Source organism: Nilaparvata lugens, chromosome 13 (genome assembly GCF_014356525.2).
Source record: "Nilaparvata lugens isolate BPH chromosome 13, ASM1435652v1, whole genome shotgun sequence".
Lineage (NCBI taxonomy): Eukaryota > Metazoa > Arthropoda > Insecta > Hemiptera > Delphacidae > Nilaparvata > Nilaparvata lugens.
In genome coordinates, this window is record NC_052516.1 from 28542929 (window position 1) to 28569640 (window position 26712).

The following is a 26712-nucleotide window of genomic DNA, read 5'->3' on the forward strand; positions in this document are numbered from 1 at the left end:
CTTATTATTAACACTAAAACTGTCATTTATTTTTGAAATGAGATTTTTAATTGCCGCTTCTGTACTTCTTCCTTCACGGAAACCATATTGGTTATCACTAAAAAAGTTATTATTTTTATAAAAGTTTTCAAGTCTAATCTTGAATATTTTTTCTAAAATCTTGGAAAAAACCGGTAAAAGTGAAATCGGGCAGAACTGATCTATGTTTTTACAATTTGGCTTTTTAGGAATAGGTATAACTACGCTGTGTTTGAACATGCTTGGGAATTTTCCTTTGGCAATACTCAGGTTAATTAGATCGGTTAATTTGTTCAAATAATTCATGTAAGTTTTTTTAATCATGCTTGTGCTTATTCCATTTACACCTGGCGAAGATTTATTTTTCAATTTTCTTATTATACTTGCTACTTCCTCCGGATTTGTAGGGTGGAGAAAAATTGAATTTGTTGGAGATTTGTATGGAAACCTTATTTTTGATATTCTAGCAGACTCTTCCCTGGTTTGCAATGTGGTTTGTTCTAATTCATCATTCATTTTAATCACAACATTTAGAAAATAAGAATTAAACGAATTAGAAATTTTATTACTATCATGTATGCTATTTCCCTGCTCATCAGTTTCACTCCGAAATGCACTCAATGCACTCCGATTTATATATTTATATTATACTAGCCGTCAGGCTCGCTTCGCTCGCCATATCCGTCTAGCCAGGGGGCTCCGCCCCCTGGACCCCCGTAAAAATGAGATCAGCGGGCTCTGTTTCGAAGAGGTACTCTCTCTTGATTATAGTTCTATAATAACATATGGTATGGACATTTTTCAATTATAATTGAGAGATTGGAATAAGAAGAATATACATGCTAAAAGACGAACTTTTAACCATTAAAAACCACCCTTAGAGTTAAAATATTGCCAAAAGATTTCTTAGTGCGCCTCTGAAGGGCCAACTAAACATACCTACCAAATTTGAACGTTTTTGGTCCGGTAGATTTTTAGTTCTGCGAGTGAGTGAGTGAGTGAGTGAGTGAGTGAGTCAGTCAGTCAGTCAGTGAGTGAGTGCCATTTCGCTTTTATATATATATATATATAGATTATTGATATCCAAATTCCATTCAATCTCCATTGTGATTGATGATTATTCATACTATATAGTCTGTCTTAGCTGCCATGAACCCTGAAAGATCAAGCCGACGCTCGCTCCCCCACGTGCAGGCACATATGCCCGACCTACCTGTGCCATTGATATACCATGTATACCATGATAGTATACAGGTAGGCACTTGTGTGTGTGAGTAGTGGGAGGGTCGGCCTAATCCTTCAGAGCTCATGCCTGTTTGGACAGAGTATAAGGCCCGGTTGAAGTTAACCATGATTAACTTCACGAGAGTCAATCAGAGAAGGCGTTTTTGAAAAGACGGCTTCTCTGATTGGTTCTCGTGGAATTAATCACGATTAAAATTTAACCGGCTTTTGTGCAGGCGGCCTTTGGTGAAATTCTTTGAGTTATTAGCTACACTGTCATTCATTGTGAATTAGTATATAAACCAAAATATATTGTAACTTACAGGAATAAAGAACTCTATTCTAATTTATCATTCTCTCTCTTTTTCTCTTTCCTTCTCTTTTTCTGATTCTTTCTCTTTTTTCTCTTCCTGTCTCTCTCTCTCTCTCTCTCTTTCTCTTTCTCTCACTTTCTCTCTCTCTCTCTCTCTCTCACTCAATTTGGTAGAGAATTAGTGGGGAGGATATTTTTAATATTGTTCCCGAAGAATGGACATTGATATGTCCAAAGCTCCGTCAATTTATGTAGATGCATAACAATATTATCTTCAATTATTACAAATTGCTTTTTTCCGTATCATATACAGCTCAATAATTATTTCCTTAGTCTATATTATGTAAATTCATCTATAATTTTGCTGTATTGTAAGCTATTTTATATAAGTGTATAAGCCAGTATATTATATTGTAATCTACATAAATAAAGTACTGAATCAATCAATCAATCTCTCTCTTTTGCTTCCTCTCTCAACCTTTATTTTTTATCTCTCTACCTCTCTCTGTCTTCCTTCCTTGATTCTGAGTTGGAGTATCTCCCAATTAACATGATAGCCTACTCAAAATTCTAGCACTTTTCAGGTTGACGCTACCAACTTCCATTGTTGTTTCAATTTTTTCCCCTTTTCTGTTGAGTTGTTCGATCTGAAAGCAACAATGCACCATAAATCGCACATCTGTTGCTGGATGAGCAAAGAGGTCTAAATCACAACAGCTGATCTGCATACAAAGAGATCGCTGAATGTTTACTGCCGACAAGAGTGTAACAAAGAGATCAAGATCTGAATCTATTGGTGAGCAGATCAAGATAAACAAGTCCAGCCTTCACTTTGCTGCTAACTTTATTTATGAAGATAGATCCCGAGTGAAAGTCTTTTATGCTGCTTTTTTTGAGCTTCTATGATTTTCTTTGGAAGTTACGGATGCATTTGACAGGCTCTTCAACGAGGTTGAAGAATGGACCGTAAAGTTTTAGAAAATCATTGGAGACTCTCACTAAAATGATGTAAGGCTGAACCCAAGGCGATACACTTATAACATGCGAAAGGTATAAGTGGAGAAAAGAGGTAACAAAGAAATATATTATATGTAAAATATATAGAAATATATATATATGTAAAATTGAAAGTAATTATTATTACAGTCTGGGTCAACGATTTTATAAGTTGACTCTCTTAAAGCTATCGACCTAAACAATTATATGAAATGGAGTAAAATTGAACCTCTATTAGACGTAGTTAGGATTTCAAGTGCCGGTTGCACAAAAGCCGGTTAAATTCTAAACGTGATTAATTTTACAAGAACAAATCAGTGAAGTCCTATTTTGTAAGACGGATTCTCTGATTGGTTATCGTGGAATTAATCACTATATTAATTCAACCGGCTTTTGCACTAAGTCTGCTAAATTCTACCCTGAGGATATCAAGGTGCATACCGAGAGTACATATATGTCACGTATTACATGTACTGTAATAATTCTCCTATGATCCCAAAACAAAGCTATATTCATCAAATTTGAGTCTGTATAATGATGGTTCATGGTTGATATATGATAACCGCTTCGGAAAGTCAACCACCAAGTGAATGAAGTAAAAAATGAAGAAAATGAAGGAGAATAGTAGGAAATGGAGAAGGATCGAGTCTTCCTTGCATTAAGTATATCCTGCCAGGTCTACCAACTGAAAAACCAAAAGGACACCGAAATGCCAAGCCACATGCAGACAGTTACTCTACCTGAAAGGTTAAAATTCTCTCCCACCTGTTGATCAGGTTTTGGAGGGGACAGCGCTCTTCCTTCTCACTCTCTCTCCAGAAGTTTATTTTCACAGTGTCTCACTCTACCATTCTCTCTCTCTCACACAACCTCTATCTCGTATCATGATTTTCTCTTCCCTTGACAGATTATCTCCATTCCCCATTGTTTTTCCATTTTCCACCTATTTCTCTCACTCCAGTTTCTCACAACCTTCTTTATTTCTCACATTTACCTACACTTCTCTTTCTCACTTCATCTTCTCTTTACTGCTCCCCGATGTCCCACTCTCATCAACGCTCTCTCTTCCAACAAAACCTCTCTTCGCCCTCCGCTCTGCTCTCTTTTTAACCTGAGATTCATTTTCTTTCTCACTTTACATTTTTACAACTCTATCTTCTTATCCTATCAAACTAACTACACTCTTTTTCTTCCTCTTTTACCCGCTCATATCATTCTACGTTACTCTCTCATCTCATACTTATTCTCTCATATTCTTTAAGTTCTATTTCTTATAAACTAACTACACTCTTTCTCTTCTTCTTTTACCCGCTCATATCATTCTGTGTTGCTCTCTCATATTCTTCAAGTTATATTTTTTCTTCCTTTGTCCCTGTCACTGCCCTCTCTTCCTCCTCTAAGTCTCTTTCACTTGCTCTCATCAACACACTCTCTCTTTCTCTCATTCTCTCTCACAATCCATTTCTATCAATCACTCTATCACTCTCAGTCTTTTCCTTCTCTACTCTCTCTCACACTCGCTCTTCACCCCACTGTGTCTCTCACAATCTCTCTTTGTCAATCACTCTATCACTTTCATTATCTTCCTCCTCCAAGTCTCATTCACTAGCTATCTCCAACTAAATCACTCACATATTCGCTCTTTCTCTCTCTGACTCTCTCTACCACTCAAATCCTCTCTCTTGCGTCCTACTCTCTCTCTACAACGCACTCCCTCCAACTATACGTTGTTTTCATCTCTCTCTAGCATTACCTCAACCGTAGAACCGTGGCAAACCTACAAACCAGAGGAAAGAACAGTTCTCTGCCAGCGTTGGTGGAAGTAACATGTCTTCTATAGGAAGAGGTTAACGCTTTTGAAAAAAGAGGTTTATTTTTTCAATAGTATCTACGAAGTGTCGAACTTTTATTGTTGTGTTTCTGGACAAATGTTCAGTTTTTTCGAGATTTGAGTGTTTTCAAGTGGGAATAATGATTGGCAACGACTATAGTTTGGAGCTGTGTAATATTTTTCACACTGGACAGGTAAGCGTGTATTTTCAGGTCACTTGAATAATACGATTGTTTAAAATTCATGTTTTCTTTGATTGGTAGTTGTTCCCTCTGTGTTCTGGTGTCGGTAGTTTTTTGACTGAATAATACAATAATTGAAATTGTCACAGACACATAATAAAGAAAATTTTCGAAACTAGATTCGTTTGTTATGCCTCTATCAATCCTGTAGTACATCGTCAAGAAGAGTTATTATTTTTCATTCAACTGTCAATTTCAAATTGTTTTAATCAAGGTTAATAGTCCATTGATGGATTGGACAGAATATAATATACAGTAGCGTATATGATGACTATTATTGTCTATTTTCCATTGTTGATATTGTATTTTCTCAGAATAAATTGTTTGATACTAATCAGTCTTATATCTAAGCCTTCTTTTTTTGGAGAAGTATTGAATAATTATGCATTTTCTCTATGAGGAATATTTTTATTTCATCTTCAATGTGTTTCTATCCAATGTGCTTTATATAATATTCCTGTCATTTCATCTTCCAAGAATAATAATTTTCTATTTGAATGGTTTTAAATTCGCAATTTGTAGAAAAATATTGAGTATATTTCTCTATACTCCTTAATTTATTTTTTCTCAATTTGATTTTTCAATTGCCTTAATCTCACATTTTCCCACAACGCTTCAGCACCATCACTCGCATTGAGATTCATTTTCAACTGTCAGCATTGATAGATTGAGAAACATTGATAAAATATTATTTTTGTCATAGTCATTCAATTTCAGCTGTTTTACATCCATGAAATCAAGCCGGTAAACAGCTGATTAAAGAACAAATAAACATATGATTCTCATTACAGCTTACTATACTGTAGCAAAATCATATGTTTTCTTTACAGTCGAGTATGTTTCCTAGTTCCGAATTTGGAACAGCAAAACTGGTATAAAAGCCGCCTTTTAGCGCTCCAGGTAGAAGTTTTGTCAACTACAATCAAGAAATTCCTAGTTCGAAACATGTAAACTAAGTTATGTTTATAGAATGCATGTAGTAATGTCAGCACAAGCAGGTGATGTTTCCTGTTTCTCAATTATTCTTTTCAAGATTATTATGACAAAAATAGTGTAAGTTACTTGGACGTGAATGTTTTTTGCAGTGCTCAAATGAAATTCTAGTCTCGTCGGCTAACGCCTCGACTAGAAACATCATTCTCGCCTGCAAAGCGGCCTTTCCCGTCCTTGTGACTTAAGATACTATTCCAATGACAGGATTGAATGACAGATTCTCATTTCCCTATTGCTGACAGTTAGTGTGTTTTCCATAGTGATGAATGTTATCTTCTAGTGAATACATTTCCAATTTCCATAAACTGAGCTATACTTGGTATTTTTATAAAATTAAATATCATAGCATTCACTCAATAACTTTTTCACCTCAATTTTCATAATCCTGTCTCAGGTTGAGCCAGGCTCATGTTTGCAGAGAATATTTGGCAGCGTGCAGACTGGCCTGATTCTGAAAGATGTTTCTCTCGAAGTGAGAGCGGGAGAGGTCCTCGCAGTTCTTGGATCGAAAGGTATTTCAGAGTGATATTAACTTCAAACTGTCGATATTGTTTGAATGGAAAGCTTTAATTTTATTTATTAGCAACGCTGAAAGTTTGAATGAATCTTCAAACTCTCAAAAATTTTGAATGAATCTTGAAACTCTCGAAAATATTAAATGAATGAATCTTCAGGTCAGCATTTGTTTGATGAGAAATTAATGTTTTCATGAAATGCTTACAGTTTAAAGAGATTACGGTTCATTATAATAACATTCACAGACAGCATTTTCATGTAATGACTATAATTGGAGTAGAGAAAATTATAGTGAGGACAACTTAACAATGAGCGTTACCTTTTTGAGAAATGTCAAATTTCCATTATTCAGTATTCTTTTTATAAACATGGAGCAAAAATCATTCTGATTTGTGATAACTTTGTAGAATGCTCTTATTCATTTTATCTGTTGGAATTCTTGATAATTTGTTCATTAATTGAATGGAATAGAGTTGTTGATTGTAATGAAGTGAGAATATTCTGTATTAAGTGGAGTTGGGACTTTCTAGTCCTCTCTACCCCTAGAATGTATTGCAGTCGCTGATCAACCAATCAAATCATTTTACCATTTTGTCAACTAGAAATCTCGTTTGTAATAGACATGTTGAACTGAAACAAACTACAAAAAAGTAATTTTGCTGGTTGGATAGATATGGCCGACTACTATACTTGAAAGTGTTCAAGTACTAGTGAGTGAATAAATGAAGTAGCTAAAAACAATAATAACGTTTTCAGCAACAGAATTCACTATTATTGGACAAACAAAACGATTTTCTATGAATTTCAGAACAAAAATACTTACTAAATATTTTAGAAATTCGTTTGAGGAGGTAGATCCTTTTATTCCTCTTCTTCATGCACCAGTATATCAACTACAGATAAGCCTACTATTTTTTGTTTCATCAATATTAGTTATCAATTCGATTATTAAATGTTAAATTGGTTATTTATTAGATTAAAAAATGTATTTCTTATTTTTAGAATTCGTGGCTGGAGCTCAAGGCTTCTTTTTCCAGTCACGCCGAAAACTATTGTAATTTATTGATAATTTTGTTTGTAAAAATATTTTTTTGTATTTGGCAATAAATTCATTATTCATTATTCAATTGATAATTCGATACGGGAATTTTATCCCACTATAATTTATTCTTGTTCACATTTTATTGAGGCAAGTGAATGAGAACCAGTAGTTGAGGCTATTACTTTGTTATAGGTTTTTGGAGCCTTTACTACTTTTGAAGTAAATATATATGGTACGGTAAAGGGGTAGAGGTGGGCACTTTTGATATGTTTACCTCCTTACTACCCTAAACAGAACTGGGGGGTCAAAAATTGTCTTCAAAACTCTTCCCTCTATACCCTCTTTCGAGCATTCATTGCCTGGACTGTATATAGATGAAAATTTTCATTTTTTCATTTATTATATAAAACACTCTAATCATAATACAATTATGACATTGGAGGAAATTTTAAAGAAATAGAATATTCTATAGGTTAAACATTTAATTAATTAATAAAACATTTAATTTTTATTGATTACAATTTATATTAGCAATTTTTTTTCTTGTCTTGACTTCAGGAAGTGGTAAACGAGCTCTTCTGGAAGTGATATCTAGGAGAAGTCGTGGTCCCACCAGAGGACAAATCCTCCTCGATGGAGCACCAATGACCTTGAGTTTGTACCAGAAGAATTGCGGCTACGTCAGTCACAGAGTTGACCTTATTCCGTCACTAAATGTGGAGCAAACTCTACACTATGCGGCCAACCTCACTATTGGATCACAGGTTAGAGAAAATCCATGATAGTCGGAAATCGTGATAATTATAATTGCAGCAGCATGAATACTTATTTTTTATTTTAAAGCTATATATGTTAACAGGGACGAATAATTCAGGTATAACATTTGGAACGGTATTTTTACTCTATAAAGTGAAAAGTGAATTCGTATGGCTTTTGTTGATGGGGAGTCCCTTGCGGGAAGGTCCCACCACCTGAATATATAATTTGAGCCGTCAATGGGCCTTACGACTGTCATACTTCAGCCGGGACCGACATTTAACGTGCCCATCCGATGACACGGGAGTGATCTGGTAAAAAAACTTAGACAGGTAAGACAGGGTTTGAACCCGGGATCTCTATGCTGTTACGCAAGCACTCTATCCACTAGACCACGTATCACTCCTTTTACTCTATGATATCAAGATTTATTCAATATTTACTTTCCTTGCCTTATTACCATAGGTAAGGAAAGTATTGCTTTCCGAAAAAAATTAAGGTACCTCAATTTCAAAATTTCTATACGTTTCAAGGTCCCCTGTGTCCAAAAAAGTGGTTTTTGGGTATTGGTCTGTATGTGTGTGTGTGTGTGTGTGTGTGTGTGTGTGTGTGTGTGTGTGTGTGTGTGTGTGTGTGTGTGTGTGTGTGTGTGTGTGTGTGTGTGTGTGTGTGTGTGTGTGTGTGTGTGTGTGTGTGTGTGTGTGTGTGTGTGTGTGTGTGTGTGTGTGTGTGTGTGTGTGTGTGTGTGTGTGTGTGTGTATGAGTGTATGTGCGTCTGTGTACACGATATCTCATCTCCGAATTAACGGAATGACTTGAAATTTGGAACTGAAGGTCCTTCCCTTATGAGGATCCGATACGAACAATTCCGATCAAATGAAATTCAAGATGGCGGCTGAAATGGCGAAAATGTTGTCAAAAACAGGGTTTTTCGAGATTTTCCCAAAAACGGTTCCAACGATTTTGATCAAATTTATACCAAAAATAGTAATAATTGATAAGCTCTATCAACTGCCACAAGTCTCATATCTGTAAAAATTTCAGGAGCTCCGCACCATCTATGCAAAGTTCGATTTTAGATTCCCAATTATCAGGATTCAGATAAAATTTATACAAAAAATTTTGAGTGGAAAAGATTAAGCATGAAAATCTCTACAATTAATGTTGTCAAGTTACTTTTGGTGGAGTACGCTTAGCCTCTTGCTTGGCGTCAATCGGTAGAGCATGAGAGTTATTTTAACAATCATAAAATTTGGTCGTGGTTTTACTAGGATATAATCTCACTAAAATCTTCATAGGCCCAGACATGAGCATTCACAATAATACTGATAATTTATAAAAAATATATATATAAAACTTATATCCTATAGTATTGAGGAATAAATGAATAGTACACCATAAAAAATTTGATACATATATTAACAAATATCTCAAAAATAAACCAAAGCAAAAATATATAGAGCGACAAAGACAAATATATATTAAAACAAGAAACGAAATCAATAAAATATCACAGGTTAATACTATTTTTTGAGTTCTATAGCACGAAACTCTACCATGTGCTTTCACTTCATGATCATATGCACTTATCTGCATGTAGCTTGGACATCAACTTGCTGATGCTTGTCGATTTGGATAATTCTATTTCAAATATAAACTTCTCAAATCAGAGCATGATAAATTGACAAATCAATAATCAAAATATATATTAATTTCTATAGTTTCTAATAAATATACATTATATATCTCAGGGTGCAAGATTCGGCACCTGACGGAAATAGATAGATCAATTTATCTAATGAATCAGAGCTACATTATATTATCGCAAATTATATTATAAAAATTAATGATCATATGAACATTTGTATTATCAGCTTAGAACTTAGTATTCTTTTGATTGGTGTATCTTTTGATATATGAATTGACTCGTTACTATTCAATGAAATATCTCTTATACCATTTTTAAACTTGCGCAAGTATTTTTACCAATTTCTTAATTTTTAAAAACCCTTTCGATGAGCTAGCTTTGATTTCCTATTTCATTTCGAAGCACTGAGGGCGCCCTATCACTATTTCAAATATTATTCACTCACGTGCTGGATTTTCTATGAGCTGCTGATGGCGATCCAAACTCCTGGTGGTCCTGGATTATTGGTGGCCGAAGTCGTCTCTTCCAAGGGATTAAAAATATTTAAATGACTTTTGCCTTACAATAGCATCACAAAGTCTTATGAGAAAATTAATAATTTGATTTAACTTAAAGTTATTAAAAGGTACAGTAAGATATTGCGCTCTACAATTTTTGGTGACATCTCATGGTAGTGGTTGGCAGGCAAGTGGGGAAGTTCTCCTTTCTAATTCACAATTCTCATTTCCGATTTCCAAATTTACATAAAATTAAAATAATCTGTTCCTCCGCCATTCAAGGCTCAAATAGTTTGTGCCGATCTATTAAATTATTACTTATGTTACATCTTTGATAATTTATCTGCCTTCGGGCCGTATCCAAAACATAAACTGTACAACAATAATTCATAAATTCTTAACATTTATAGAAATATATACAAATATATTTGAATCGGCTCACAATTACCGCCTATCAATTGCTACCAATTGATTGGTGCATGCAAATTATTATAGTATACATGCGCCTAGGAACCTCCTACTTCCTTAATACATTAAATTATTTTTGTCTGGGTTTTTTAATACGTTTTTTACATGCAAAGTAATTTTTTAAAGATTATAGGTTGATTCTCATATTACAACAATTAGCCACGTGGATTTTTTGGTTCCTCAAGTTGCATACTATTTCGTTACAATAAGTTTCTGCCAAGGTGTTTGGCTAGATTCTATGTTATGCGACTCAGTCGATCATTAGGTCGCCAATCAATAGATATTTTACGCCAAACCTCAAATTTTCAATATTTTATATAATATTATATAGGTAGCAAAATTATTTTAATTTCTATTCGGCCGTTATAAATTTAGCCATGATGCCTGATATTATCTAATCTTTAAACATTATCATCTTTGGCGATATTAGCCTATTTCACCCTAGGTCACTTAGACCTATAAATTTCTTCAAGTAGGAATTTTTATTTATCCATCCGAATTTCAAAACGTTACAATGTTCAGTAACATTTTCACCTAAAATTGAAAAAAAGCACGAAATTCGATAAAATGTGATTATTTCAATTGCAAACTGTTGATTCTATAAAATGATCCACTATGAAGAGATGGCAAACCTCGTATGTCTCCAGCGTTATTTTCCTGTCACCAGCTGGCTCAGATCTTTGTTTATAAGTAGACTTGAGATGCGCGAGCACACTAGCGTCAGGTGATCAATTTTCATAACGGTAAGGAAAGTTGTGTGAGTGCGCCACACCAGATTTTTCAATATACAACTAGTCAGTTCTGGGAGCCTGAAGACAATCTGAACAAACACAGGATTTGAAAGTTGAGAAAGTTGAGTGACAAGACCGATTCACAGTTGCCATCCAACTTATTTGTCGTGGACTGGACTGAATAATCACAGTATGTGATGCAGAGAGGATGCAAGCAGTGTGAACTGGTATTTGTGAGTATCGCTGATATAAGTCTTCATTTAACTTGATTTAATATGTTCAGCTTTACTTCAATCCAGAATTTCATAGTTTTAACTATATCGTCTTATACTTGTCGATAGCACCGTTTAACAAAATTGTGCCAGTCTAGTGACAGAATGTCATCAGCCAATGAGAGCGCGTTATGGGCGTGGCCTTGTACTAAGCAGCAGAAGCATACTCGCACGGGATTGGTTGACGATGAATTGTTATTCACCAATAGAATCAAGAGAGGGGCGCCCCCCTGAGCAGGCTGCTTCCTTTCCATGGAATTTGATTGTATTGATTAGAAAGATTGGGTATTTATAAAAGTACATAGAACTCGAGGTACTTTCTTTGAGCAAGAATACTTTTGTAGAGTACTAACAAAGATTACTGCTGTTCAAATGTAAATAGAACTATAGTGAGATTCACAAATCCTAAAAAAAGTCCTAGTGGTAACTGGTAACTTCATATTTGTTGATATGGATAAACGAACAAATACATCCCAAAAAACGTCATTTTTTGTGAAATTCTATAGGCCTACTAAGCCTATAGTAGAGTGTTGAGTAAAGCTCTATATGAGTTATTTTTCATTGTGAAATTCTACCCATTCTGATTTTAGCCAACAGTGTGAGTTAGGGTGAAAGTTTTGAAACTTTATTAATTTTATATCACTTAATATTGATCCCAAATAATTACTAGTAGTCGTATATTATTTCAGAGATTACTAGTTTCGGGTATTTATTTCATCATATAGAGTCAATTTTGAGGACATTATTTGGGTTTCTTATCTCTTTTTAGTAGGAATGAAATAATATAAGGGTGCTGATAACTATTTTTAATTGAACTTCGAAGTCTTTGAAATCTTACCTCAAAAATCCAAGATAATGGCATTCAGGGGAAAGTGGCCAGTCAGATCAAAAATCGTGATAGACAATCAAGCATTAGATCAAGTGAGAGACTTCAGCTACTTGGGATGCCGCATTTCATTCGATAAGGATGAAGATGTTGGTGAAAAAGTGGCGAGATTCAGTGCGGTCTGTGGCACTATAAGACGAGCTATAGGAAGGCGAACGAGACAAGATACTCAGCTGAAGTTTTACAGAACAATGGAGATACCGTTATCAACATACGGTAGCGAGACATGGGTATTAAACAGACAAACTGAATCTCGTATACAAACTGCTGAAATGAGATTTTTACGAGTGGTCAAAGGTTGTAGTAGACTGGATAAAATAAGGAATGACAACATAAGAGATGAATTGAATGTAGAACCGCTATTGGATATTCTGAAGAAATATCGGGAAAATTGATCTATTCATTTATCCAGAATGCCATCCAATAGGCTCCCAATATTAACATGGGAGTAAAAACCCGAAGGAAAGCGAGGCATAGGAAGAACAAGGAAGAAATGGATGCCGGTACAGGCCAATAGAGCCTAATCCTTGTAAGAAGATGATGATGATGAACTTTGAAGAAGCCCCATCAAATACTTTTATTTATTCATATAAATCAATAATAATTTATTTTAATGACTCATTTTCGTTTACACTGATTCCAGGTATCACGGTACGTGAGAAGCTCTCGAGTTCGTCAAGTGTTGGCAGATTTGGCTTTGAGTCAAGTGGCTCGGCGAAGTGTGGCAAGTCTCACACTCAGTGAATACAGGCGCCTTGCCATTGGTATACAACTCGTCAAGGATCCTGGTAAGTTAGCTTGTAACTTAAAGTTGAAAATTAAGTAAACGTAAGTAAACTTACAAACCCATTTCCTATATTTTAATACATCAACCTGTGAATTTTCTATAGTGAGATCCACGTTATAATGGCAGTGAAGAAAGATAGGAAAAAATTATTGCCAAGTCTCTCCATTTTGCCACTGACTGTACACAGCTGTTACTCAATTAATCCTATTAAATTTAATCTAATTATAATTATCATTTCCTTAATAAAATAATCAATTTAATGTCAAATTGATCACGAAAATATATTTTTCATAATTTGATTAAAAAATTTGCTTTCATGACTGAGATCAAATTTCATGTTTATACAAGCCTGAAATGGCGGCTAATTTAAAAAACTGTGATACAACAATCTGAATTTCAAAACAACAGAAATTGAGTTATTTGGTAGGTATTCTATTCCAATTTCCTTCAAAAATGATAGAAAAATAGAAATACTATTTAAAAATAAGTGATTTTAATGGATTAATTCTGAAATAACTTTTCAATATTATTTATACCGGTACGAGTAGGTCTAACCCAAAGACCTTAAAGAGATATCTTTATCCCCAATTGCATCTTTAAGGTCTTTGGTCTAACCTATACGGGTAGGCTAACTGAAGCATGGATGAAGTCTAGGATGGTTAGTTATCAACTTTTAAAATGTCATTTCAGGTATTTTAATTTGTGTTTCTCATTCGGTAATGTTCAAAAATTATTTCAATGTTTCAAAAATATATTTTAAATCAATTATACGACTTGTGTACTCAGTATTTTGATAGAATGAAGTAATAAAATGGCGTCTGAGAATATGGTTTGTTCAGTTTTGTACAGTCAGTGTCAAAAGTAAATATAAAATATTTTGGCAAATAGACAACATTGCAAAGCGCGAGAGAGATAGTGCTATCTGTTTTGTTGTATGATAGAAAAGGACAGCAACAGTATTGTCAATCGTACACTGCCATTATAATGTGGACCTCACTATAAACATTTATCCCTCCTTACATTAATATCGAATACCAATTGGACGTCCCTAGTGCCCTCCAGTAACCATAAATGATGCTAATATTCCTTACTGCTCCAGTGTCAGAGTACTTGGCTTATTAATTGATTGCTCATTGAACTGGCGGGAACAAGTTACTCATGTTTGTAATAAGGTTTTTGGAGGAATGCATCAATTTAAAAGGATAAGAATATTTCTACCCTTGTCATGTCCTTGATGATACCATTCTTTGATTATTGCTGCATCCCTCATAACGACATAACAAATGAGTTGAATGGTCGGCTCCAACGGTCATTGAACAATGCAGTCAGGTTCATATTTGATGCTAGGCGTTTCTCGCGAATCACTCCATTCTTCATGGAGTTGGGTTGGCTCAAATTGGATAAGCGTAAACAGTATTTTCTTCTTTGTCAAGTATATAAAATTCTGGTCATGTAGGAGGGCCCTACCATAGAGAAACAATAGCATAAGTAGATATCCCATGGTATAGGACGTTTATGTCGCAACTTTTACTGTTATCCCAAGCCGATAATCCACGTAGTTCTTTCCTGTGGAGCTTTATGACGCTGGTAGTCTCTCATACTGTGCCGTTCATACTCTCTTACCCGGTCAATACATTAAAATTCGACAATAGTCGACAGTAATCGGCTTGAGATAACAGTAAAAGTTGCGACATAAACGCTTTATGCCATGGGATATCTACTTATGCTATTGTTTCTCTATGGTTCTACTTATCTAGCAGATGATTTCATCCGTCTTGTTGATGTCAATCCAGATCGCAACACGAGATCTCATTTGTATACCTTGCAGATTCCTATTCATCGCACTGCAAGATACAATTCTTTGTTTGTGGTGACTGCTGCAATACTTTGGGATGCTATTCCTGATCATGTAATTTTTTCTGTTTCACCAAGCGTTTTCAAGAGGAGACTTTTCAAATTACTTTTCGAGGGCAACGAGTAGTTTTTTCTCTACAGTATTATTTTATTTCAATCATTCTTTTTATTTGGGTTTCCCTTGAGCGTGTGTGTGTATGTATATCTGTTAAGAAAATTTGAGTTATTTAATTTACTTAGTATTGATAGAATTTCAGGTGTATTCTCATTTCTATTCTGTATAACAATTTTCTAAAAGTTATCTACTCATCTACATATTTATTTTCTGTTCTGACTATGTTAATTTTTCATTTGTTTCCATTATAGTGTAGTGTTAGTATGCAATGGGTCTTGAAAGACCTGGCAATACATTGTCATTTGTGATAAAGAATCAATATCTATATAATCAGTGGCGTAGCAAGGGGGTTTCCAGGTTACAAAGCCCCCATGAGCCCAAAAAGAGGCCCCAAAATCCAAGATAACAGCCCCCCACACTAAAATTCCACATTCCACAACAGTCAATATTCTTCCCCTTTTTGAACACTCTGAAATGAGTTCAATGAAAATCGAACATGCTGTATTCGCAGACAAACCGCTCAAAAGGCAACAGACAGATGGAGAAAAATCAACGTCTACATGCAGGCGTTCAACTTTACAGGTTCAATAATAGCTGCATATTGGTGAATAAGTGGTGAATAACGGAAGTCGTTTTTATGTTGTCCAAACATTTTAAAAAACATTGTTCTTACGGTTTAAAATATGATTGCGAGTTGCTGATCAGTGCATTTATCGATGTTGCTCAGAAATAATTCTTAAGGAATCAAATGGAGGAATCCATTTGATTGTGTGACATATGATTTTGCCTACATACACTCTATAATATCCTTTGGTATAAGTCTTTATGGATCTACTTCAAATCAGAACATGGATTCAATTCTCAAATCACAAAAACAGGCTATAAGAATAATTTTACACCTAGACCCCATAGCATCAGTTAAAGAACATTTCGCTCACTTGAATATAATGACAGTTTACAGTCTTTACATCTTTGAGACAATTATGAGTGTGAAAGAAAATCTTGGAAATATTTTGACGTTAGGACATAATCATAGGTACAGCACTAGAAACAGAGATAAACTTTTACATTTGCAAAGCCATAGACTTGAGTTCTACAAGAAGAAGCCCACATACATAGGAGCCAAGTTCTATAACAAGCTACCGACGCGTATCCAACAAGAGCTGAATCCCAATAAATTCAAATTGGAATTAAAGAGATATTTAACTGGAAGAGCTCTTTATAATATCGAAGAATATTTGAATGAATGAGATCAGCTCCTATGAGTTGAATTGTATTGTATGTTTGTATTGTTGTATTCTGTAGATGTTTTATTTGTTATGTATTTTATTTTTAATTGTATCTAATCAAAGATATATATTTATGACACTATTCATTCTATACACTGTACAAATTTATGAATAAAGAAATTATGATATGATGATGATATGATATCCGAAATATTGTGTTATACTCTTGTGTAAATACTCTTCACTTCGCTACTCAATTTTTTGCTGCGGATGATGCCTACATATGAGATCAGAGATGAACGAAATATCCTAGGCCTACTATAACCTAAGAGATATCGTACTACACTTCTCTTCTCTCTGATGAGATCTAGGCTGGTGCGTGGGCGTTGAGACAGACGATGATTATCAATGAGTGGGCCTTCAGCGTAAGGTAGGTTACTTACTATCGGGAAATTCAAGGAGTTCAGCTCTGGAAGTGGCAACTTTTACAACGGCGCAAGAAGCTTTACTTATCCCTAAATTGTTTCTAGTTCTCCTGGAATAAAGTGAAAAAATCACAAGCCTTTCTTAATCTTGACCAAATATTGTTCCCAATAACAGAATCCGATTTGAAATGTGATGATTTAACATTGAGTGGCTCTTTGGAGTAACTGATAACGGGAGTGTCTCGATTAGACCAGGTGTTCGATTATACCAGGTCCTATTCTAAATTACAAAGAAGCTCCAAAACCTGGTATAATCGAACTACTAGGCTAATCGAGACGGAATGCTTCGATCGAAGATTGCACCAGGTGGTATAAACGAAACCTGGTCTAATCGAGACGCAGGACCTGTTATAATCGAACTACTGGGCTAATCGAAGCATTCCGTCTCGATTAACCCAGTAGTTCGATTATACCAGGTCCTGGTCAAATCGGGAAAGTCCGACCTGGGGTAATCAAACATCTGGTTTAATCGAGCACCTGGGATAATCGAACACCTGGGCTAATCAAAATACACCCGTGATAACGCGCCGATCTAATGATCAAGAGAACCCGAGTTCGAATCTCAACCGGGGCAAAAGTTTTTGACCACAACACAATCACATAGATACGGCCACCCCGTCTTTCGGAGGAGACAATAAGCGGAATATATATATATATATAAGCGAAATGACACTCACTCACTGACTGACTGACTCACGCACTCACTCGCAGAACTAAAAATCTACCGGACCAAACCGGTTCAAATTTGGTAGGTATGTTCAGTTGGCCCTTTAGAGGCACAATAATAACGGATTTGGGAAAAATTCAAAAGATACGCCCAAAATCTGCGTTTTTCCATCGTTTTATAGCGTTTTCTTAGCTTTATCGAGAACAAATGAACAGCAAATGTTCAAATTCAGTACAAAAGCTCAGCTGGGGTGTAATAATGTTGTGTTAGAAGGAATTTGAAATAACGCAAAAGATACGCCCAAAATTAACGGTTTTTTACGTGTCCTCATTTCTTTCATTAAGTAATAGACAGAAAATGTTTAAATTTGGTACAGAGGTTTAGCTATAGGGTCTGAAAATTTAGTGATGAGGTGACGTTAATATTTCATCAAATATACGCCCAAAATCATGCATGCTCAAATGAAAAATGCAGGCGAGCGAGGCGAGCCCGCTGATCTCATTTTTGACGATCCAGTCGGGGGTTCAGACGGATACTGGCTAGACGGATATGGCGAGCCTGACGGCTATAGTAAGTTATATTCTTATAGTTCTTCCAGAATAAGTGAATGTTATGCATTCCTGAAACTATTTCCAACCTATATATTATTCAATGAAATTATTCAGGAAGAAAAGAAGCTTTGGATAATTGTCTGTTTTTCCAATACTGCAATGTGTTTGATCGAATAAATAAATGAATATTTTGATTTTATTACAGTTCTGCTGCTATTGGACGAGCCGACCGCTAACCTTGACCCTCTGTCGACCTACCTGATAGTGTCGATGCTATCCTCACACGCCAGACGGAGGGGGAGGGCGGTGGTGTTGACCATGGAGAAGCCGCGATCCGACGTGTTCCCCTTCCTCGACAGAGCCGCCTACCTCTGTTTGGGGGATCTCGTCTACGCGGGACCCACTCGCCTCATGCTCGAGTACTTCAGGGCTATCGGCTTCCCCTGTCCTGATCTCGAGAATCCTCTCATGTATTACTGTGAGTAGTATTCATCTATGGTATCCAATAAACTCTCTAATGACTGGTATCATTCTCTGATGGCGTCTATTTCTCTAATATTCTGTTGTAACTTCCGTCTTGAAGTCTTCTTTTCATGATACACATGCTTGTAATCCAGTAATACTGTTATCTGTTTGTGAATGAGATATAATGTTTCTCGGATCAAGACTAATATTGGGGCACCGAGCTTCGCTCGTTATTTATTTATTGATAAACAGAACACAATTCTTTAAAATGATTGGGGAAGGGCTAACAGGCACAGCCTAAAACTGTTTCTTCCCCGAATTATGATTTATAAATAGTCCAAAAAGTAGGTTATGTTCCTTACACTTGAATTCAGGTCCAATTTTCAGTCCAACATTTGAAAACAAAAAAATTCTAATATAGATTGTTTACAAACCAAATTGAATAACAAAATAACACTCACTAATCACTTGAAACTGTAAAATAATGATTAACTTTGAAAATTATGATATACTCTAATTTAGAATGATATAATGACCATGTCATGTCAACAAATCGGATTATTTTGAACAAGTCGATTAAAATTTTCTAGATAATATTTCCCATGAGATAAGCTGATTGATTACACAACTGAACATAATTCTGTCTCTCTCCCACACAGGCACACGCATTTTCTGTTATCGAATTATTATCCATTTCATGTCCTTCAGCGAGTTTTCCCTGGGATGAGACCTAGTGCAATCGAATTTTTATATCATAAACCCACTATGTTCCAAAATTCGTGAAAATCGATAGAGCCGTTTTCGAGATCCGTTGGACATAAATAAATAACCATATCACCATATAAATATATACAGAAATTTCTCGCTTAATATGATAGGATGTAAGATCACAGTGAATAGTGAAGTTTCATAAACTTCAAACTATTCAATTCCCAAATTTTGATAGGTATAGTTGAAAAATAATTTATGCATATCACTTCATAAACTCCATAATTTCTGACAAATTTTGAGTCCAGAATATGATATTATATAAACCAAAAATTTGAAAACCACAAGGCTTCAACAGCGGAAACCTCCCCGATGACAGGCGAAGGTGATTTCTGATAAGGATCATCGCAGGAGGTCGGAGAGACTGAAGGATTACTGGAGAAAAATATGAATAGGGGAGCTCCAAGGCAATAATAATTATTATAGAACATTTCTCAATTTGTTGAGCTCATTCAGTCCAATGCGGCTTTATCATGAAAAAAAAACAGAAATGTATTATAGAGATGAGTTGGAAACCATTATGGATGATGATGATGATGAATCAAATATGTATCTTCGGAACGGTATGAGATATCAACCCGTTTTCACCATTAATTTTCTTTAAAAGTTCTGTATCACATGATCACCTTCCCATTTGAAAAATATGAAGTTGGATTCAAAATGACGGATCCAAGATAGCAGACAAAAACCTTGAAGGAGAAAATAGTAGTTTTTCTAATTCGAATAGGATCTACTATGAAACCTACTATCGAATTATCCTTGTGAAATAAATATTAAGCTGTTTCCATAATTTTTACTAACCCTGTTACTCATGGAACGAATATTTTATGACTCTGTTGTACTTTGGAGTTGAGACACTTTGTTTTATACCATTGTTGTAGACATATAATCATTGAATAATATTATTGTTGCAGTATGCTTATCAACAGTGGACCGACGTTCGAGAGAACGCTTCATCGAGTCCAACACCCAGATCATAGCTCTTGTGGAGAAGTTCAAACTGGAAGGAGGTCCCTACAGGAAATCATCAGCCGGAGCGGGGGGAGCGGGGCACGTTCTTCTGGGTGCGGGGGAGTCACCCCCTTCCCATAAAATGCCCCTCACCACCCTCGGCAAGCCAGGGGCTCTGCAACTTGGTTTCACACTCTATCAGTGAGTTCATATGAATAAAGTTTATCATCTCTATATTTTTGTATTTGAATGAGTAATATGTTTTAATCATCTATTTTTGCATGTTGAAAATGGATTTTAAAAATCCGAAAGTGCTACACGTGAGTACTAGTTTCCAATAACTATTATTCAAAATATTTTACTGTAGTGTCGACATAGTAGTTCAAAAACGAATGATATGTTTTGATGTTTCCAAACTAGAAAGAATTCTCCCCTTTTCAAGGGGACAATTTAAAATATTATCAATATGACTTCATCCTATTAATTTTTCTTATTTGTACAATCACTACCGTACTTTTCTATATGAATAGGATATTAATTTCTTATGATGTTATCAAATATAGAATAATACGCTTCTAATATACGCTTCTAATATACGATCTCTTATTTATCAAATTAAAATTATTCTACTAATATTTCTATAGTTTGGACAAAAGATTGAACAACTTTCCATAGTTTGAATAAGACATCATACGAAGTCTTCAAATAGAAATAGAATCTCTCATCGAAAAGAACATTTTTACCAATAGAACCTAAATAGGTTAACCTAACAGTATAGTAAATCAAATCAAATCAAGTTGGTTTTCATTATACATGATTTCAGGGTACAAATATTCATATCATACAACAACGTTACATCTTCTGCAACCAAACAATCATAAATAAAACTTACTATTGAAGTAAAAAATTAATCATTATAACTAAATCTAATTGCTATTATATCGTAGCTACAGAAAATACAACATTATATTTTAAAGAACTTCATTAAAACTCTCTACAAAGGCAAAGCCTGTGTGTGGAAGAGGGTCTTGGCGATGATTGGCTAACGTCGGACTGTCCCCATACTTGCATCTATCACATTCTTGGGTAAACCAGGTATTAATATCAGAGAAACTTTGAAGTTTCAAGGATTTTAAGTATAAAAGATGTAAACATTTAGAGTTAAATTTGGACTATCATTACACGACATTTGCTTTATTCAGACAATGAAAGAATTATCAATTCTATATTTGTCTCTCCCAATCTCCTTTAACCAGTCATTAACATTTTTTTTTATAAATATATTCTGAGTAGATTTTTGCCCACACCTTCTTCTACTAGAATTCCCAGTGTCGCTCTGGGCCGGCTAAACTCAGTCGGCGACTGGGGTGGGCCGCAGCAGGGGACGGGAGTCTTGGTGGGGCGTCCGTCAACCACCCTCGTTCGAGTCGGGGGTTGAAACAGGGTCTTGAGTACTTTAGAGGAATGTTTCCCTCAAATTCCTTAATAGAATTGATTTATTGAAGATAAAAATATAGCCACTGAAAATGTCCACAAGCACAGGCCGTGAGAAACTTGGATCCGTCTACCGAACGTGACTAAATCACAATGAGAACCATAGCACAATAGAACTTTGACTACTGCAATACCAATAAAGCTCCAGCAATTTTCAAAACCGAGATGGAATTAAACGAGTTGAAATAATGAAGATTTTATTTCACTTAAAACACCTTCTGGTCCTTTTCATTTTCAATAAAATATTGGAGCAAATTAATCATATTTGAGCTGTTGGAAAGGCTTCTCCTAGCCTTTCTTGAGTTCTCTTGCGCTTCGAGGTTCCGCCGATGATGTACCAATATGTAGTCAGGTTTTGACCAAAACCTGACGTGTCGCTGTTGGTTGTAACAGGTAGGCTGATATCTGAACCCGTTTTAAACGTCGGTCAACACTCGTCCAAGTGGGTGTTGAACTGCGGAGCTTCCAGTGTCTGAGATTAACCGCCTTTAACCTCAGACACAACTCCCGGTCGTCGAAGGATTCGGAGTACACTCAAATACGAGTTGTACTATACTGCTAGCTGCTCGCTGCTTCCTTCTCACCTCTGTCGTCCGCTCGCACTGGATTTCCGAACTCGACTGCCTCCTACTAGCCTTTCACGAGCCTCCCTCAGTGGCCGAGAGGGAGGGGTGTAAGGATGCGCAGCACTGCTGAGCGGTGGCCCAGCGGCTGGCTTGCTCGTTGACCCCTGTGATCCCATCAGAGATAACCGAGCGTCAAATAATGAGCCCTAAACTCAATTCCCTTCATTAGTTACGATATACATTGTGACAATATTTGGATTTACCTTCGGTATTACGTCAGTATTCGGTATTATATCAGGCAGACTTCTATACAGAGTGTGTGCTATATAATAAGTATTTGTAGTGGAATGAGTTTTGACTAGCCTTGGAACTTGGATTCCTATTGCTTCTGACGAACGAGTTCGATAGCTGTGCTCAATTTTCTTAAACATATCTTCATGATTTTTGTACATGTATAACAATATATTTCTTACATAAATTTGCCTTAAACTTAAAACATTAAATTCTTCAAAAATTTCATCAGTAGGAGTGCGTATACGTTTTCTTAATGCTGTTTTAATAATAGATTTCTGTGTAAAAGTAGTATAAGTAGTACAAATTGGAAGAAAGACAATTTTCCACATAAACTCTATGTTCATTTTCTTTACAAAAGTTATAGCGACTATGTGCATCGTAGTAACTGTATTAACAACGTTTATGATGGAATAAATGAACGTGTTCTTTGTATGAAGCAGTAGAAAATCTTTTCAGTTCAACTTTCTCATGATCTCTGTGTCAATCAAATAAAGAGATTGATTGATTGATTGAGTACTTTATTTATGTAGATTACAATATATACTGGCTTATACACTTGTATACAATAGCTTACAATACAGCAAAGTTATAGATGAATTTACATAATATAGACTAAGAAAATAACTATTGAACTGTATATTATATGAAAAAGCAATTTGTAATATAATAACTATAGATAATAATTATATTGTTATGCATCTACATAAATTGGCGGAGCTTTGGACATATCAATGTCCATTCTTTGGGAAGAATATTAAAGAGAGAGAGAGAGAGAGAGAGAGAGTGAGAGAGAGAGAGAAATTCGAAAAAGAAACATGTACGATAATTATTGAACTTGAACTATGACAACTTCATTTTCCACAACTGCATGCTATGCTGTCTCATCTATGTCCAGAGTCCTACATTTAGTAAATTGTTTTTCCTTGTTGAATTTGTAACTCTTATTCGATGTCGAGTGAAAATATGCTGCAACTTATGTATTTTTGAGATTCATTGAACTTCAAACATATTCAACATTTGTATAAGAATCCATTTGGTTTGAAGAACAAATTAAAACTTCATCATTTACAAATCATTAATTTATTTCAAATTTCAAAGTTTTTAATTCTATTTTGTATCTTTCAACTACTTTGCATTGTTGTGTTTTTCAGACGCCTGCTAGCATCCACATTCAATCTGTCCTCGATCGCAGCCCAAAACCTCTTTCTACACCTGGCACTGTTTCCCCTCATCTGCACAGTCCTCTGGTTCTTCTACCGGGACATCAAGCACCAGGACGGACCTTTCACGTTCCAATCACTCAACGGATTCCTGCTCAACTGCCTCATCACTTCCAGTGCATGCGCAGTTGTCAAAACTGCCTGCACATTCCCCATACACCGGACCCGATTTTACCAGGAGGCTCACGAAGGACTATATTCTGGCCCATTATTTTTGCTTAGTTTTAACCTATATTCCTTACCGTTTTCGATATTAACTGTAGCTATCGGGTCAAGGATATTGTTTGAAGCTACAGGTCTAACTTCTAGTGTAGACTGGTTCTTATTTGCGGCGATACTCTGCTCCTGTTATCTACTAGCGGAGCAACAAACGATCGCTCTATTAATGGTGATTAAAGGATCATTCATCGCCGCGATAACCAGCTTATACCTGGGCACAATATTCATCATCCTCAGTAGTGGAGCTTTGAGATCGTATGCTAGTCTACCAGAATGGTTGCTCTACCTAACCTACGCGTCACAAACGCGCTACTCCAGCGCGTTTTTGTCGCGTCAGCTTTTCGGGTCCGTTTACACCGCGTTGCCCGCTAACTGTACAGCGCGATTTCCCGTCAACGACGCGTTTCTATGTCGTTACAAGGACAGTACTGCGTACCTGGCTGAACGCTTCGGTCGAGGCAGTTCAGTTTTCAACATAAATGACATGTTAGATTCCGATTTCAATCTCAGTTTATCGTATGCTTTTCCAGTCGGTTTTGTTTTGTTGAACTGTATCCTGTATCTGATACCTTTACCCTCGTTTATAAAAGCTAAGTTTAGGGATTGAGGGTTTTTTTTGTTGAACTCCAGGTGTATAGATATATAGAGGTTGTGATACCAATTTTAATTTTGGAGGTAGACTCAATTTTATTCCTTCACGAAATCTTGATACAAATTTATGAAATTCATTTAAACATTTAACAGTTTCCTACATAGGAGGTAGTATTTTTTTTAATCCTCTGGTTACACTCTACTTCATTGTAGCCTGGAGTTATAGGAACTATAACACATTGTTAATAGTGTACCATACAGTTATAGATATAGCCTAATACATGCAATTCAACACATTTTATTGTGTTCAATGCCGTTAGTAAGCGCTTATTATAGTGTGCTAATGCTAAAAAGGAGGTGGATGAGTATAGCATGGTTTTGTAAATAATTTTTCTATTAATATTCATGTTCAAAAAATCAAGTATAACGAGTTTTGTTTTTTATCAAAGATCAAAAATTAAACAATGAAATTCACATAGTTAAGATATATGTCTCACTAATTTTTATGTCATAGAGATGATATTAAAATATTGTATCTATTATTGAATCTACATGTAATAGTACATGCAATGAATGCTCAAAAAAGGGTATAGATGGAAAAGTTTGGTAGACAATTTTTGATCCCGCAGTTCTGTTTAGGGTAGTGAGGAGGTAAACATATCAAAAGTCCCCACCACCACCCGGTGTGCTAAGGTTGTGGGGGTGGTTCAAAGGTACAATTTTCTGGTTTCTCGCATATAACTCGAAATTTATGCATTTTACAGACATGATTATTCTATAAAAAATTAAAGCTTACATAATCTCCTACAATATTGATCTGACAAATTTTTCTATATCTCCTTCACTTTTCGAGATATCCGCTCTAAAAGATGTGACATTTTTGAAAAAAACACATTCCCCTTCAATTTTTTGCTATTTTTAACTTTTCTAATATCAATGGGAAAAATTCATGCTGATCATGAGCTTATAGAGCATAGAATTCTCTTCAATTTTAGGTAGAATTTCACAAGTTTACGCACATTCACACGACTGTTGCAGCAGCTTCAGTGTTGAGTTTGAGATCTTCAGTTATGCAAAAATTTACCAATTGACAAAGGAATTTGGAGATAATGTTTTGAACACAATTTTTGAATTTTCACAATTTTGTGCTAAGAGGGTTAGCACAGGGGCTAGGGGTGGGGACTTTTGATATGTTTACCTCCTCACTACCCTAAACAGAACTGCGGGGTCAAAATTGTTTTCCAAACTTTTCCCTCTATAACACTTCATTGACTGGGCTATAAGACTAACCATAGATACGATTCTTGTATGTGGTCTCACCTGTGATGAGAGAATTTAATAGCATATAGTGAAGATTGAAGATATTCATACATTTTTTTAATCATTGAGTGCTATATTCTATGCTTTTATTATATTGTACAGTATTTAGACATCAAATCATTAATGAGCATACAGACTTATGTCCCACAAACACGCGCATTCCACTTTTCATCAGCTGATGCTATATCTATCTCTCACTTTTCTGTACAAATCTATATAAATAAAAATCGAGCCTCAAATTGTGATATTGAATAACTTTTTTATGTGTGCACCGAAAAGTTTACATGTGATACTTATGGGAGAAGATTAGTGAGTTGGTCCAATACCTATCAAGTGATAGTAAGTATTGGCTGGCCACACACAGGAATAAAAATCTGGTGTGGCGCCAGGCACGGCCCTAGGGACTTTGCCGCCCTGGGCGAAATCGGCAAACGCCGCCCCTTTCCCTACGACTGTTGCAGCAGTTTTAGTGTTGAGAGTGAAAGTTTTGTTTGGTAGAGGATTTCGATAAATCTGATACTTTTTGAGATATATATGTTCTAAAGTGATGCATTTTCGAGAACCCAGTTTTTTTTTCATTTTTCGCTCTTTCAATTCTTATAACTTTCCAACAATTGATGGAAAAAGAATGTGCTTACTACGAGATTGTAGAGCATTAAATTATCATTCATTCCATGTATAATTCGACTATTTCACGCATTCC

At 35.5% G+C, this 26712-nt stretch overlaps 1 protein-coding gene across 1 annotated transcript; it reads left to right on the forward strand.

Moving 5' to 3' along the window:
• Positions 1-4340: 4340 nt before the first annotated feature.
• On the forward strand, positions 4341-26254 carry LOC111044265 (ATP-binding cassette sub-family G member 5). The gene is made up of 7 exons (XM_022329358.2): positions 4341-4576; positions 6012-6129; positions 7734-7939; positions 13077-13221; positions 18327-18599; positions 20269-20506; positions 23811-26254. Exons 1-7 carry the CDS (start codon positions 4523-4525, stop codon positions 24703-24705), a joined length of 1929 nt encoding a protein of 642 aa, XP_022185050.2. The 5' UTR covers positions 4341-4522; the 3' UTR covers positions 24706-26254.
• Positions 26255-26712: the final 458 nt, after the last annotated feature.

Coding starts and splice junctions, on each gene's coding strand:
- LOC111044265 (XM_022329358.2), top strand. CDS start 4,523: ATGATTGGCAACGACTATAGTTTGGAGCTGTGTAATATTTTTCACACT. Junction 13,222..18,326: donor ACAACTCGTCAAGGATCCTG/GTAAGTTAGCTT, acceptor ATTTTATTACAG/TTCTGCTGCTATTGGACGAG. Junction 20,507..23,810: donor CTTGGTTTCACACTCTATCA/GTGAGTTCATAT, acceptor TGTGTTTTTCAG/ACGCCTGCTAGCATCCACAT.